This window comes from Oncorhynchus mykiss, chromosome 6, assembly GCF_057628025.1.
Source record: "Oncorhynchus mykiss isolate SJ-2025 chromosome 6, ASM5762802v1, whole genome shotgun sequence".
NCBI lineage: Eukaryota > Metazoa > Chordata > Actinopteri > Salmoniformes > Salmonidae > Oncorhynchus > Oncorhynchus mykiss.
The window spans coordinates 49,295,009-49,312,427 of record NC_143027.1 but is presented as its reverse complement, the minus strand read 5'-3'; the positions used below and the strand labels follow the sequence as shown (position 1 = coordinate 49,312,427).

Below are 17,419 nucleotides of genomic sequence, written 5' to 3'. Positions count from 1 at the left end.
ACCTTTACAGAAATATTGTTATATTATTTATTGACTATGGCTTTCCAAACCGCCCAACGCTGCTATTTGTAAGATTCATTTTAAGAGCATGTTGTGATTTTATTAACATTTCAGAACCTGTGACCATAAACAAGCTACATAGGGGCAATACCTGAATAAATGAGCTATTGATTCTGTCTCGTCGCAGCAATATCTACACAGCTGAGACTGTTGTATTTATTCATCTTTATTTAACCTAGGAAAGTCAGTTAAGAACAAATTATTATTTTCAATGACGGCCTAAGAACAGTGGGTTAACTACCTTGTTCAGGGGCAGAACGACAGATTATAACCTTGTGGATATGGGGATATGATCTTGCAGCAAGTCCAACGCTCTAACAACTAGGCTACCTGCCGCCCCATATATACATAGCATTCTGTCGGTGGCAAGAATTTTATATAACAATCTAAATTGAAAACTCTAAGTCTTGAATCAAGTGTAGTTTTTTGTACCAGTTCATAAACCATATTCCATAGAATTGTTACACTGAAAATCTCTTCCCATTTATTTTGAAACCTGTATGGCGCAGCTGTCAACATTTGTTTCCTCAAATTAAACTGGTATATTTTTTTATTCATGCCAGTTCCTTTAAGCCAATTTGTATCTTTAATATATGGCAGACAAACAAGTTTTTGTGGTAGTGCTGCAATCAGTTGGTTGTAAATTTGGATTGAGCAGATATTTTCGATAACTGCATATGTGACATAACTCCTCCGTTTCTATTCATAATATCATAAACAAATATAATATATATATTTTTTAAAATTCCATAAAGAATGTTTTTGTTTAAATTAATCATTAAATTTGAATTTATCCATAACATTTGTTGTAATATATGTTCTATCTTTTCTGGAGAATAAAACTGAAATTGCAACCAGTTTGTATGGCTTGTTTAAGAAAGGGTGATACTTTGAAAAAAAAGTTCAATTAGTTCGGAAATTCGAAATCTGTATAAAGGCAAAAAGGCAATTTTTGAACAAAGGATGAGCCTTTCTTAAATCTTCTTAGGGATAAGGGGCAGTATTCAAAAGTTTGGATGACTGAGGTGCCCAAAGTAAACTGCCTGTTACTCAGGCCCAGAAGCTAGGATATGCATATGCATGGGAATATTGGATAAAAACACTCTAAAGTTTCTAAAACGGTTACTGATTTGGCAGGCGAAACCCCGAGGACAATCGATCCAGGAAAATGTATTTTGAGGTAATTGGATTATCCAATGCTTTTCTATGGCGAAGCCAAATTATTAGGACCCAGGTTGCAGTTCCTATGGCTTCCACTAGATGTCAACAGTCTTTAGAAATTGTTCGATGTTGTTGTTTTTTTAATGAAAAAGTAGTCGAATTCTTTCTAAGTGTCACTCAGGTGGACTCTAGTCTTTTGGTGCGCATGAATGAGAGTGCGCTCTGTGTTGTTTTTCTCCGGTATTGGAAACAGTTTATTCCCTCTAAAATTGTATCGATTATTTAAATTTTAGGGTACCTGAGGTTGGATTAGAAACGTTGTTTGAAATGTTTGAACCAAGTTTACAGGTAACTTATTAGATCCTTTGTAGGCATGTTGGGCAAGTTGGAACCGGTGTATTTCTGAGTAAAACGCGCCAGATAAACAGACATTTTGGGGATAATAAAGAAGGACTTTATCAAACAAAACGACCATTCATTGTGTAACTGAGACCTTTGGGATTGCAAAAGGATGAAGATCTTCAAAGGTAAGCGATTTATTTTATCGCTATTGCTGACTTTCGTGATGCATCTGTATGGTTGAAAAATGTTTTTCATACTTTTGTATGCGGGGCGCTGTCCTCAGATAATTGCATGGTATGCTTTCGCCGTAAAGCCTTTTTGAAATCTGGCAAAGCGGCTGGATTAACCTCTCTGAGCACGGAACCCTGTAGCGGGCTGAAATTCCACAACATACGGTGATTGCAACATAAATAGTCATATTAAACATTCATGAAAATACAAGTGTCTCACATGTATCGAAAGCCTAGAATCTTGATAATCCAACTGCGTTGTCAGATTTAAAAAAGGATTTACTGCGAAAGAATACGATGCGATTATCTGAGGATAGAGCCCATAAAAAAAACTATTTCAACCAGCACAGGCTAACAAAATCACAAACTGCATTAAAATAAATTGTTTACCTTTGACGATCTTCATCTGTTTACAATCCCAGTGCTCATTGTTACACAATGAATGATCTTTTGTTTGATAAAATCTGTTTTTATAGCCTAACACAAAACATTTTGTGAACCGCTTGTGTCATGAATTCCATCTCACTCCATTTTCAATGACACATTCGAGGGTAAATACCCACACAAAACGTGACTTTTCCAGTCATGTTTGGTTTCATTGAACTGGTTTGTTTGTAACACAACCAAACCTGATGGGCCATTTTGCGGGACGTATTGACTGAAAGAAACCGATTTGAAGACAACAAGTAATGACATCATTGTGCACCAATGATATGACTGACCACTGTTTCGTTGATTGACTGTATTTTAACCCAATGACCACTGATCATCTTGAAATCTAGGTGGGTAGATAGCCAATGAGCTGAGGTATACGGCAATATGCAATGGTTATGTGTTGGAAGACCAACCCATGTCGTAAACTCCTGTGTAAAGAGAGTCATTCGCTATTGAAGTTTTATACCGGAAAGAGCTACGCATATTACGCACAGCATTGTTTGGTAAACGCGCAGATTCAGCTGTTTATATATCAATCAGTATGGCGACTAAGTCAGTTAAAGCTAAATCGAAGTCTAGATATACAGGTGTACACACAACTTTAGAAGAAATTGATTGGAAAAGTGAGACAGAGATTGTTGTAGGACGATTAATTTAGCGATTCCCAAGTGGAGGAATATTTTTTGAATAGAGAGGACATGTTTTGGACTGGTAAGTTCTTCTCATGCTAATGCCCTTGTTTGAAATTAATAATATGAAATATTATTTGTGATTTTAGAAGCAATATATAAAAATATAATGCAATGAAATGTGAGATGCGTGTGTCTGCCGCCCCACCCCAACCCACATGAAATAGCCTATTTGAGGCTGTTGAGGGGAGGGCAGACCCACAACAATGGCCAAAGTGAAATGGAGACAGTAGATACAGCTGGTCTGTTGTAATATAATAAAGACAGTAGATCTAGCTGGTCTGTCATAATATAATAGAGACAGTAGATCTAGCTGAAATGTCATAATATAAAAGAGACAGTAGATCTAGCAGGTCTATAATAATATATTCAACCTTATGTTCCCTGTATTCTATACAGTGGGGCAAAAAAAGTATTTAGTCAGCCACCAATTGTGCAAGTTCTCCCACTTAAAAAGATGAGAGAGGCCTGTAATTTTCATCATAGGTACACTTAAACTATGACAGACAAAATGAGAAAAAAAATCCTGAAAATCACATTGTAGGATTTTTAATGAATTTATTTGCAAATTATGGTGGAAAATAAGTATTTGGTCATTAACAAAAGTTTATCTCAATACTTTGTTATATACCCTTTGTTGGCAATGACAGAGGTCAAACGTTTTCTGTAAGTCTTCACAAAATTTTCACACACTGTTGCTGGTATTTTGGCCCATTCCTCCATGCAGATCTTTTCTACAGCAGTGATGTTTTGGGGCTGTTGCTGGGCAACACGGACTTTCAACTCCCTCCAAAGATGTTCTATGAGGTTGAGATCTGGAGACTGGCTAGGCCACTCCAGGACCTTGAAATGCTGCTTACGAAGCCACTCCTTCGTTGCCCGGGCGGTGTGTTTGGGATCATTGTCATGCTGACAAGACCCAGCCACGTTTCACCTTCAATGCCCTTGCTGATGGAAGGAGGTTTTCACTCAAAATCTCACGATACATGGCCCCATTCATTCTTTCCTTTACACGGATCAGTCGTCCTGGTCCCTTTGCAGAAAAACAGCCCCAAAGCATGATGTTTCCACCTCCATGCTTCACAGTAGGTATGGTGTTCTTTGGATGCAACTCAGCATTCATTGTCCTCCAAACACGACGAGTTGAGTTTTTACCAAAAAGTTATATTTTGGTTTCATCTGACCATATGACATTCTCCCAATCTTCTTCTGGATCATCCAAATGCTCTCTAGCAAACTTCAGGCGGGCCTGGACATGTACTGGCTTAAGCAGCGGAACACGTCTGGCACTGCCGGATTTGAGTCCCTGGCGGCGTAGTGTGTTACTGATGGTAGGCTTTGTTACTTTGGTCCCAGCTCTCTGTAGGTCATTCACTAGGTCCCCCCGTGTGGTTCTGGGATTTTTGCTCACCGTTCTTGTGATCATTTTGACCCGTCGGGAGATCTTGCGTGGAGCCCCAGATCTAGGGAGATTATCAGTGGTCTTGTATGTCTTCCATTTCCTAATAATTGCTCCCACAGTTGATTTCTTCAAACCAAGTCTTCCCAGCGTGGTGCAGGTCTACAATTTTGTTTCTGGTGTCCTTTGACAGCTCTTTGGTCTTGGCCATAGTGGAGTTTAGAGTGTGACTGCTTGAGGTTGTGGACAGGTGTCTTTTATACTGATAACAAGTTCCAACAGGTGCCATTAATACAGGTAACGAGTGGAGGACAGAGGAGCCTCTTAAAGAAGAAGTTACAGGTCTGTGAGAGCCAGAAATCTTGCTTGTTTGTAGGTGACCAAATACTTATTTTCCACCATAATTTGCAAAGAAATTCATTCAAAATCCTACAATGTGATTTTCTGGATTTTTTTTCTCATTTTGTCTGTCATAGTTGAAGTGTATCTAGGATGAAAATTATAGGCCTCTCTCATCTTTTTAAGTGGGAGAACTTGCACAATTGGTGGCTGACTAAATACTTTTTTGCCCCACTGTATATATATATCTGTTTATTATACCTGTTGATACTCACTTTACAGCAGAAAGAGACTGCTATGGCACCTGGCATCAGCAGCACAACATTGTGTAGAGCTTTGGCAAAGTGGGTGGGGTTATATCCTTCCTGTTTGGCCCTGTCAGGGGGTCTCATCGGATGGGGCCACAGTGTCTCCTGACCCCTCCTGTCTCAGCCTCCAGTATTTATGCTGCAGTAGTTTATGTGTCGGGGCCTAGGGTCAGTTTGTTATAACACGGAGGACTTCTCCTGTCTTATCCGGTGTCCTGTGTGAATTTAAGTATGCTCTCTCTAATTCTCTCTTTCTCTCGGAGGAGGACCTGAGCCCTAGGACCATGCGTCAGGACTACCTGGCATGATGACTCCTTGTTGTCCCCAGTCCACCTGGCCTTGCTGCTGTTCCAGTTTCAACTGTTTTGCCTGAGGCTATGGAACCCTAAACTGTTCATATTTACTCTTGAGGTGCTGTCCTGTTGCATCCTCTACAACTACTGTGATTATTATTATTTGACCCTGCTGGTCATCTATGAACGTTTGACCCTGCTGGTCATCTATCTCGGCCATGTTCTGTTATAATCTCCACCCGGCACAGCCAGAAGAGACTGGCCACCCCTCATAGCCTGGTTCCTCTCTAGGTTTCTTCCTAGGTTTTCTAGGGAGTTTTTCCCAGCCACCGTGCTTCTACACCTGATCAGATATTAGCTGATGTACGAAGGGCTATATAAATAAATTTGATTTGATAGAAGACTGAGGGTCTTCCAAATATTGAAAGTGTGTAAATAGTTACCCATGTTATTTTGGAAATGTATATATTTTTTTCCCCATTTTTTTTTGGGGGGGGGGGGGGGGTGTTAGAATACCATTTTGGCATTTTTTATATAGTTATTTGTTTCAAAATGTATACCTTCACCAATTTGGCCACTTGGGTACATTTGGGCTACTTGTGTGGGACACCTGGGTGACTTCATGATAAATGTCATGTATAGCACACTCATTTTGGAAGTTATCATTCTGAAACTTTGCACAAGTACTGTTGCCCTCTTATGTTTTTCACTGAAATTGTCCCCATCATCCTATCTGAATGTTTGTTTTATCTTGTTCATTTTAAAGATGATGATACAACAATAAAAAGAAAAAACATGTTTTTTTCATTGTATTATCTAAACCAGATCTATTGTGTTATATTCTCCTACATTCAATTCACATTTCCACAAACTTCAGAGTGTTTTCTTTCAAATGGTACCAAGAATATGCATATACAGTAGTTACAGTCAGTTAGATTTGGGTATGTCTTCAGGCGGAAATTGAAAAAAGTAGGGGGTAGCTCTAAGAGGTTTTAACAAGAAGTTAATCTTTAAGCCGATGTCTAACACTTGTATTTTTTATGAATGTCTATTATGACTATTTCTGTATTTTGAATTTGGAGTTCTGCAATTTCACCGGATGATGTCGAGGTGGGTCGCTAGTGGAACGCCTGCGCCAGAAAGGTTAATAATCTACTGGAGAACCATTTTGGGTTAAAGTAAAACCTATGTATGAGTGAAGCTTTTAGTGTGAAGTTTAAAGCTTTAATATTTAATCATTTTAGCCCCCAAACTCATGTTCATTATATACAGTTGATGTCGAAAGTTTACATACACTTAGGTTGGAGTCATTAAAACTCGTTTTTCAACCACTCCACAAATTTCTTGTTAGCATAACATAGTTTTGGCAAGTCGGTTAGGACATCTACTTTGTGCATGACAAGTCATTTTTCCAACAATTGTCTACAGATAGATTATTTCACTTATAATTCACTGTATCACAATTCCAGTGGGTCTGAAGTTTACATACACTAAGTTGACTGTGCCTTTAAACAGCTTGGAAAATTCCAGTAAATTATGTCATGGCTTTAGAAGCTTCTGAAATGCTAATTGACATAATTTGAGTCAATTGGAGGTGAACCTGTGGATGTATTTCAAGGCCTACCTTCAAGCTCAGTGCCTCTTTACATGTCATGGGAAAATTTTAAAAAATCAGCCAAGACCTCAGAACAAAAATTATAGACCTCCACAAGTCTGGTTCATCCTTGGGAACAATTTCCAAACGCCTGAAGGTACCACGTTCACCTGTACAAACAATAGTACGCAAGTGTAAACTCCATAGGACCACGCAGCCGTCATACTGCTCAGGAAGGAGACGCGTTCTGTCTCCTGGAGATGAATGTACTTTGGTGCGAAAAGTGCAAATCAATCCCAGAACAACAGCAAAGGACCTTGTGAAGAAGCTGGAGGAAACGGGTAAAAAAGTATCTGTATCCACAGTAAAACGAGTCCTATATCAACATAACCTTAAAGGCCGCTAAGCAAGGAAGAAGCCACTGTTCCAAAACCGCCATAAAAAAGCCAGACTACAGTATGCAACTGCACATTGGTACAAAGATTGTACTTTTTGGAGAAATGGCCTCTGGTCTGATGAAACAAAAATAGAACTGTTTGGTCATAATGACCATTGTTATGTTTGGAGGAAAAAGGGGGAGGCTTGCAAGCCGAAGAACATCATCCCAACCGTGAAGCACAGGGGTGGCAGTATCATGTTGTGGGGGTGCTTTTCTGCAGGAGGGACTGGTGCACTTTACAAAATAGATGGCATCTTGAGGTAGAAAAATTATGTGGATATATTGAGTGGATAAATAAAGTGGTGATCCTAACTGCCCTAAGACAGGGAATTTTTACTTGGATTAAATGTCAGGAATTGTGAAAACTGAGTTTAAATGTATTTGGCTAAGGTGTATGTAAACTTCTGACTTCAACTGTAAATAGGCATGTTCAATTTTGTCTGGCTTAGCATTTAAAAAATGAGACATCTGGAGTAGGCATTGCCATTAGTAAATAAGTAAACTGTGATAGGACCAAAGAGTAAATCAGTGTGATTTTTAAAGTATTTATCTCTCCATGGTTGCAGAATCTTTTCTATTTTTGCTAACTTTCTATTGAAATTAAGTTCATTCATATTTTTTGAGATGTGAATACCATAGTGAGGTATGTCTACCTCACTATCCGCCCATTGTATTGGTAAACTACAAGGTAGTGTAAACATTGTATTTTTTTAACGATCCAATACGTAATATTGTCATAATTAGGTTTTAATCCAGTGAGGCTAAAAAAGTGATCAAGATCTTCAATGAGACTGTGCAGGGATCCAGATTGTGGACTTGTGAAAAAAACTACAGATATCGGCATACATTGACACTTTTGTTTTTATCCCTTGGATTTCTAACCCCTTGATGTTCTTGTTGGATGTAATTTTAATAGCTAGCATTTCCGTGGCCATAATAAATAGATATGGAGACAACAGACAGCCCTGTTTAACTCCTCTTAAAAGCTCAAAACTTTCTGAGAAGTAACCATTATTTACATCTGGGGTTGCTGTACATAACTTTAAGGGATTCACCAAAATTAAAGTAATCCAGGCATTTATATATAAATTCTAGTCGTACTTTATTAAACACATTTTCAAAACCTGCTATGAAGACCAGGCCTGGTATCTTCTATGTTTCATAATGTTCAATTGTTTCAAGTATATTATCTCCAATATATAATCTATGTAAAAACCCTGTCTGATCATTGTGAACAATATCTTGCAAAACCTTTTTTATTCTATGTGCTATGCATTTCGCCAGGATTTTCGGATCACAACATTGAAGTGTTAGAGGCCTCCAATTTTTTAAATGGACTAGATCTTTATACTTACCACCTGTGTCCTGTTTTAGTAGTAATGAAATCCGACCTTCTTGTTGAGTACCTGAAAGTCTACCATTTGTATAAGAGTAATTAAATGGATCTTTGAGTAGATCAAAGAGAAGAATGTTTGCAGTTTTTAATATGATATCTGACTGTGAGTGACTAACAAAATCAACAGTAGAAAGCCCCGAGTCTTCTTGGGTATGAAGCTACAAGTTTCTCCCATTCTTCACTGCATATCCTCTCAATCTCTGTCAGGTTGGATGGGGAGCGGGTTCAAGTCTGGGCTCTGGCTGGTCCACTCAAGGATATTCAGAGACTTGTCCCGAAGCCACTCCTGCGTTGTCTTGACTGTGTGCTTAGGGTCGTTGTCCTGTTGGAAGGTGAACTTTCACTCCACTCTGAGGTCCTGAACGCTCTGGAACAGGTTTTCATCAAGGATCTCTATGTACTTTGTTCCGTTCATCTTTCCATCGATCCTGACTAGTCTCCCAGTTCTTGCAGCTGAAAAACATCCCCACAGCATGATGCTGCCACCCATGCTTCACCGTAGGGATGGTGCCAGGTTTCCTCCAGACGTGATGCTTGGCATTCAGGCCAAAGAGTTCAATATTAGTTTCATCAGACCAGAGAAACTTGTTTCTCATGGTCTGAGAGTCCTTTAGGTGTAATTTGGTAAACTCTGGGCTGTCATGTGCCTTTTACTGATAAGTGGCTTCCGTCTGGCCACTCTACCATAAAGGCCTGATTGGTGGAGTGCCGCAGAGATGGTTGTCCATATGGAAGGTTCTCACATCTTGACAGAGGAACTGTGGAGCTCTGTCAGAGTGACAATCAGGTTCTTGGTCACTTCCCTGACCAAGGCCCTTCTCCACTGATTGCTCAGTTTGGCCGGACGGCCAGCTCTAGGAAGAGTCTTGGTGGTACCAAACTTCTTCCATTTAAGAATGATGGAGACCTTCAATGCTGCAGACAATATTTGGTACCCTTCCACAGATCTGTGCCTCGACACAATCCTGTCTTGGAGCTCTACGGACAATTCCTTCGACCTCATGGCTTGGTTTTTGCTCTGATATGCACTGTCAACTGTGGGACCTTATATAGACCGATGTGCACCTTTCCAAATCATGTCCATTCAATTGAATTTACCACAGGTGGACTCCAATCAAGTTGTAGAAACATTCAAGGATGATCAATGGAAACAGAATGCACCTGAGCTCAATTTCGAGTCTCATAGCAAAGGGTCTGAATATTTACATAAATAAAACTTTTTTATTTTTTTATTAAAAAACTGTTTTTGCTTTGTCATGATGAGGAAGAAATTAGGAATAATGTATCCATTTTAATCTAATCCATTTTAGAATAAGGCTGTAATATAACAAAATGTGGAAAAAGTTAAGTGGTCTGATTACTTTCCGAATGCACTGTATTTACCACAGCTCCATGTGGATGTGATAGCCATTGAGGTATGTAAACGTTACATTCACTTAGCCCAGATGGGACTTTGCTTATCTGTTCTTTCTTACACCGTATTTACTTAATTTCAATGTAACATTATTGTTTCAAACAGGGCCAGAAGTGAGACACTACAACGGGTCAACGTTGCCAAGTTTGGGCCATAGACATGAAGGGAAGAACATAGCTAACTGTTACCAACTTGAATGTAAATACGTATTGGAAATATCTGCCATCTGTCTTTACAGACTATCACAATAAATGAACATAAAATATAGAGGGTGGAGGAAGAAATATGTTATAACATAGCTTGTCATTTATAATACTTCTCTTGCATTTTGTAGCTTCAGTTTCTGGCTGTAATGGGTGCCAAGGACCAAGTCGCCAGTGTTTTGGATGCTGCCTGGCATTTTGTCAAATCGTCTTGCCATCGCCACAACCGGTGATAAGGCCTGTTTCAGGGACTTGTTTCTGAAAACCATTCTTCACAGTAAGTTTTGACATTATTAAATGAGTTAGTACTTTTAAGTACATTCTTAAACTCTTGTAAGACCGTGTGCAATTCAAATGTATCTCAATGTTCTTTCTTTGTGTATAGGAGCCATTAGGAAGAACCCGAGATGCCACGGATGAGGGGATCCAGATTCAGGTCGTTACCTGAAAGGGGCCTCCGATTGTAAATATATGCTGCTACTACACTGTACCTTATTCCACTCACTATCCACATGGACAAAAAATGTCCATACAATATCCCTATAGGCGATATAAATTAAAATATTATTTTTTCAATCGTATTTTATTTGATATGCATGCCTCTTGTACTTGATTTTTGTTTATTTAGTATTTTTATTAGTATGTTATATATTTACAATGACACTTACTTGATTGCTTTCTTATGTTACATTTTTTTGTTGTTTGACTGGATTTGGATTTGATTTGTCATCACCAGTGGATCCAGGTGACCAGGACTGGCCCTTGTTATCTGATATATATTGTATACAAATAATAACTTACAGTACTTTGCCACAAACCTTTTTCAAATGGCACCCAAAGTATCTTAAATATTACAATTCAATGGTAACACTTCATTTGAATAGTCCATCTACAAATGCCCTAAAACATTTCAACTAACTACACTGAACAAAAATATAAATGTAACATGCAACAGACCATTGCCTAATACCAGAATTAAGATGGACCTGCCTATTCCTTCACATAGGTACAGTGCCTTCAGAAAGTATTCAAACTCCTTGACTTGTTCCACATTTTGTTGTGATACAAGCCTGAATTAAAAATGGATTGAATAAAATGTATATTTGATAGAACTTGAAGAATTTTGATAAGAATAATGGGAAATTATTGTACAATCCAGGTGTGCAAAGCTTGGTTGTTGATCATTGCTAGACAACCGTTTTAAAGTCTTGCAATAGGTTTTCAAGCAGATTTAAGTCAAAATTGTAACTCGGCCACTGAGGAACATGCACTGTCTTCTTGGTAAGCAACTCCAATGTAGATTTGGCCTTATGTTTTTGGGTTATTGTCCTGCTGAAAGATGAATTAATCTCCCAGTGTCTGCTGGAAAGTAGACTGAACCAGGTTTTCCTCTAGGATTTTGCCTCTGCTTTGCTCCATTCATTTTATTTTTTATCTGGAAGAACTCCCCAGTCCTTAATGATTACAAGCATCCCCATAACATGACGCAGCAATCACTATGCTTGAAAATATGTGAGAGTGGTGCTCAGTAATGTGTTGTATTTGATTTACCCTAAACATTACACTTTGTATTCAGGACAAAACGTGAATTGCTTTGCCACAGTTTTTGCAGTATTACTTTAGTGCCTTGTTGCAAACAGTTTTGGAATATTTGTATTCTGTACAGGCTTCCTTCTTCTCACTCTGTCAACTAGGCTAGTATTATGGAGTAACTACAATGTTGTTGTTCCATCCTTACTGGCACTCTGTAACTGTTTTAAAGTCACCATTGGCCATGGTTAAATCCCTGAGCGGTTTCCTTCCTCTCCGGCAACTGAGTTAGGAAGGACGCCTGTATCTTTGTAATGACTGGGTGTATATATACCACCATCCAAAGTGTAATTAATAACTTCACCATGCTCAAAGGGATATTCAATATCTGCTTTTTTTTTATTTGTACCCATCTACCAATAGGTGCCCTTCTTTGCGAGGCAATGGAATACCTACCTGGTCATTGTGGTTGAATCTGTGTTTGAAATTCACTGCTTGACTGAGGGACCTTACAGTTAGCTAGTTGTAGGTGTGGGGTACAGGGATGAGGTAGTCATTCAAATATCTGGTTAAACACTATTATTGCACACAGAGTGAGACCATGCAACTTATTATGTGACTTGTTAAGCACATTTTTACTCCTGAACTTATTTAGGCTTGCAATAACAAAGGGGTTGAATACTTATTGACTCAAGACATTTCAGCTTTTCATTTATTACATGTATTTTAATATATATAATTCCACTTCTACATTATGGGGTATGTGTGTAGATCAGCGTCCCAAAAAAATCTAAGTTTAATTAATTTTTAATTCAGGTTGTAACACAACAAAATGTGGAAAAAGTCAAGTGGTATGAATACTTTCTGAAGGCACTGTAGACCCCTTATAAATCTGAAGAAGATTTTTTATTATAACAATTTTTCTTTCTTTTAAATACCTCAGTATTAAACTTTAACATCAGGAGTTTGAGTAATCTGATCAGTTTAAAAAGATTGGTGTGAGAATGATTTAAACTGTACATACTGTATATGGGAAAATTTTTGTATTTATCTGGTGGTCCCTTAATAATTGTGCATATACAGTACTTAAATGCACACGTGACTCAGTATGCAATTTTCGGGGACCACTTTTGGCTCGTGGGCGCTACTTTCAGAACTACTGGCTAAAAGGTATAAAAAAGTACCAGGTAATATCTTTAACGTAGGTTGCAGGTGATTAATAGGTCCAATTGTTGGATATTCTCACTCTGGCTGGATTCCAATAGGAATTACACATCACTTTGCAAGTCAGCATAATATGACTTGCTGGCCTAATGTGGTCTGTAAGCCAGGAGTTTCCTAAAAACCACTGTGTTAGGGTATAACTAGGCACTCAAAGAAAGACCGTATGATATATGAAAGGTATTGTCATAAAGACTTTAATTTAAAATGCTAATAAGGCTGGTGGAACCATTCGTAGAGGGTTCTAGGAAGAACCGGTAGAGGATAAAAGGCTTCTCGGTAGAACCATCGTAGAGGGTTTGAGGCAGAACCCTTCATACAGGGTTCTAGGTAGAACCATTTAAAAGGGATTCTATGAAGAACCCTACAGGGAGGGTTCTATAGTAAGTAAAACCATCTGCAAAATGTTTGACCCTATGGGGACAAACTAAAGAACCCTATATGGTTCTACTTAGCACATTTGTTTCTAAGATTGTAGAATTAAGCAATAAGGCACGAGGGGGTGTGGTATATGGCAAATATACCATGGCTAAAGGCTGTTCTTAACACGACGCAACGAGGAGTGCCTGGATACAGCCCTTAGCCGTGGTATATTGGCAATATACCACAAACCCCAGAGGTGCGTTATTGCTATTATAAACTGCTTACCAATGTAATTAGAGCAGTAAAAATATTTTTTTGTCATATCTGTGGTATACGGTCTGATATCCCACAACTGTCAACCAATCAGCATTCAGGGCTCGAACCACCCAGTTTATAATTACAATTATGTAGTCATGTGAAGAGTAAGTACACCCCCTAGAAAGTGGTCTTATTTTAGGTAGACCGCTACCTTACCATCACATAAAATAGCTAAAATTAGAATCAGGTGCATGGAGGCGGTGGCATTATGGTTTGGGGCTGCTTTGCTTCATCAGGGCCTGGCCAACATGCCATCATTGAGTCAACCATAAATTCAATTTTGTACCATGGAATTCTTGAGGAAAAGGTGAGGCCATCTGTCAAAAAGATCAAGCTGAACCGAACATGGATCTTGCAACAGGACAATGATCCAAAACACACAAGCAAAGCTACAACAGAATAGCTCAAAAATAAGAAATGGAGGGTTATGGGAATGGCAGAGTCAAAGCCTTGATCTCAATCTTGTCAAAATCCTGTGGGGGGCCATGCATGCAAGAAAGCCCTCAATCATGACAGCTGAAGCAGTACTGTAAAGAATGGGCAAAAATTCAACTGAGTCGATATAAGACTGATAGACAGTTACAAGAAATGGCTACATGGAGTTATCTCTACCAAAGGTGGCAACACCAGCTATTGAAGTTAGGGGTGTACTTGTTTTTTTCCACACCATGGAATTGCATTTCTGTAGATTTTTGATGAATAAATGATTGCAAAGTATAATATTTTAGTGTCATTTGTTAAATTAGGTTACCTTTATCTGTCAATAGTGTTGAAGTGAAGATTACATATCCACTTGTCCAAATATGTACAAAAAAAGACTACTTTCCAGGGAGTGTACTTACTTTTTCACATGACTGTATTTACTTCTGTACAGTAGATCTTACAGTAAGGATATATTCGGTGTCGACTTAATTTGCAATTTTCTTATTGCATGTATTTCAATTTGTGCATAAAAGATAGCTTGGTCCCAGATCTGTCATGTTTGGCAGAACAATGACCATAGGAGTTGGGAACTGTCAAAAGAGTATCTATCAAGATGTGTCAAATAACAGTCTAAAAATCACTTGAGGGCATATAAATCAGATTTGACCAATCAGACACAAGTCGCATGGCCAGAAATCAGATTTAGGTGGTTTGAAATTAGGCTTGAAATATCTGATTCTATGTGCTTTTTGACTGTTCAGACTGCAGGAAAAATAACAGATTCTAATCAGGTATGCAACAAAATGGGATTTGAGTCACTGCAAACTTCCAATGTGAACAAGGCTATAGAGGTGCCCTACCCTGATAGCGTATGGCAGTCCTGGTTTGATGAAAGGAGGAGTAGCGACAAGACTCAGTCTGTACGGGGACTTTAGGAACTTCACATTGACCATCTCAGCTTCCTGGGAGATACCACCTAGAGAGATTAAAAATAACCTTGTCTGATCAAAAATAGAGTAATAATATGTTCCTGCTAAACTAAATGATGCAATCATTTTGCAATAATGGAATGATCTTCTTTGAATGATCAATCAAACTCTAGGTCAAAGTGAGCTAATCTTAGATGCATTACTATTGTTTAAATGGATAGGCCTAATGGAGCTGATTTTTTTTTATAGAGTATGTATTTTGGCATCAATACTGTAGATATGTGTATAACAAGGGGGGCCTACACTGTGCGTCTCTCACCAGTTGGCTCTTGTACCATCACAGCCAAATACAGGAACTTTTCCACCATCCCTTCCAGCTCTTTGGGTCCATCTTCAAGTGATAGAGCTTTCTTCATGTTTATGCACACCTCCACGTCACCACTTTCTGTCATCTGAAAGGTTTGATCACAATTTTGCTTAAAAACCCCAGTGGCTCTAGAAGATCAATGTGAAACAATAATATCATATAATAATATTTATTATATGATATATTTAGCTGACATTTTTATCCAAAGCGATTTACAATCGCACCAGCGGGACTCGAACCCACTATCTTCTTTCTCCGTGTGTAGTGCACTGACACACACACCCAACCGCACAAACATAACTTGTTACTCATAACTAATTCTTACTTGCTCTCTTCTCACTGATTTGTGTAGGATGACAGTTGTTTTCCCAATGTATCCAAACCGTAGGAATACGTCTGCATTTGCAACTGGAGCACCATGAATATACCTGATACACAGCACAAATAACAAAGAAACTCAATATCATTCAGGATAACGTAGAACTGCAAAATGATCAGACAGACTGAATATTGTTGGACAAGACAACTTAATCAAGAATTAATGCAAATAAAATGTATAAAATGTATAACGTATCTCAATCCAACAATATTCAGTCTGTCTGATCATTTTGCCTAGTTAAATAAAGGTTAAAAAAATCTATATTTAACTAGGCAAAATTATCAGACAGACTGAATAATTTTTTTATTTTTTAAATTTATCCCTTTTTCGTGGTATCCAATTGTTTAGTAGCTACTATCTTGTCTCATCGCTACAACTCTCGTACATGCTCGGGAGAGACGAAGGTTGAATGCGTCCTCCGATACACAACCCAACCAAGCCGCACTGCTTCTTAACAGCGCGCATCCAACCCGGAAGCCAGCCGCACCAATGTGTTAGCGTGCACTGCACACGGCCCGCCACAGGAGTCGCTGGTGCGCAATGAGACAAGGATATCCCTACCGGCCAAGCCCTCCCTAATCCGGACGACGCTAGGCCAATTGTGCAATTGTCCACGGACCTCCCGGTCGCGGCCGGTTGCGACAGAGCCTGGGTGCGAACCCAGGGTCTCTGGTGGCACAGCTGGCGCTGCAGTACAGCACCCTTAACCACTGCTCCACCCGGGAGGCCCCAGACTGAATATTGTTGGATTGAGATACGTTTCAGTTAAAAAAACATAACTTTTCTGTTCTTAAACCCACCTGGCGGATATCTTGATCTTAAAAGCTTCAAAAGTACTGAAACTGATGTAGTTAGCCTGTGGCTGCATGTGGATGGATAGACTGGGTAATACTAATAATAAAGAAATCACAGTTAAACTCAAAAGTTAGACTCAAAAGTGTCTAAATAAATGTAACTTGGTAGGAGGTATAATAAAAACAATGTTTTAAGTACAATTCAATCATCAATCACAATCAATGTTTCTTGTAGAGTTACCGTATTCTTTGACTTCAAATTCAGCTTTGTTTTTTGTGGTGAACTCATCTGTGTAAGAAGCTTCAATTATCCAGATACCTAACCTATGACATGGACCACACCGTATGTACTGTCATTAATGATACATACAACTGATATTATCATGCTGAATCATGACTAACAGTGTGATGTCAAATGTTGTATTGTAGATACCACTTACTTGGGTTTTAGAGGGATTTTGAAAGGATTTTGCATTGATGGGATTCCATTGACATCTGTCATGTCTACAATTTCCACCTTCTGTAACTCTGGGTCCTATACATTGCCAGACAAAACAAAGACCCATATCAATGTAGTGTATGGCTAAGTGTATGACTAAGTGCATCGCTACTGCCTTCCTGAGACCTAGAAGTACTGTCGTCCAGGACTCAGAAATAACTTAGCTTAACTGGATCACTGGTATTGAAGGTGCTTCGTAAAGGGACCGTTCACCCAAATGACAAAGTTCCATGTCATTCCAAAGAGTAGGTTTAACTGAGCAAATTAAATGTGACCATACTTTATCGCTCATAT

At 38.7% G+C, this 17,419-nt stretch overlaps 1 protein-coding gene across 1 annotated transcript in view; it reads right to left on the bottom strand.

Moving 5' to 3' along the window:
- Positions 1 to 17,419, bottom strand: part of c5 (complement C5) — a 64,913-nt gene that overhangs the window by 43,337 nt on the left and 4,157 nt on the right. The window contains exons 5-10 of the mRNA XM_021606684.3: positions 17,067 to 17,161; positions 16,868 to 16,950; positions 16,633 to 16,723; positions 15,779 to 15,881; positions 15,406 to 15,538; positions 15,018 to 15,133 (exon numbers count right to left, since the gene is read on the bottom strand). Coding sequence (XP_021462359.3) covers positions 15,018 to 15,133; positions 15,406 to 15,538; positions 15,779 to 15,881; positions 16,633 to 16,723; positions 16,868 to 16,950; positions 17,067 to 17,161 — 621 coding nt within the window. The remainder of the gene's footprint in view (positions 1 to 15,017; positions 15,134 to 15,405; positions 15,539 to 15,778; positions 15,882 to 16,632; positions 16,724 to 16,867; positions 16,951 to 17,066; positions 17,162 to 17,419) is intronic.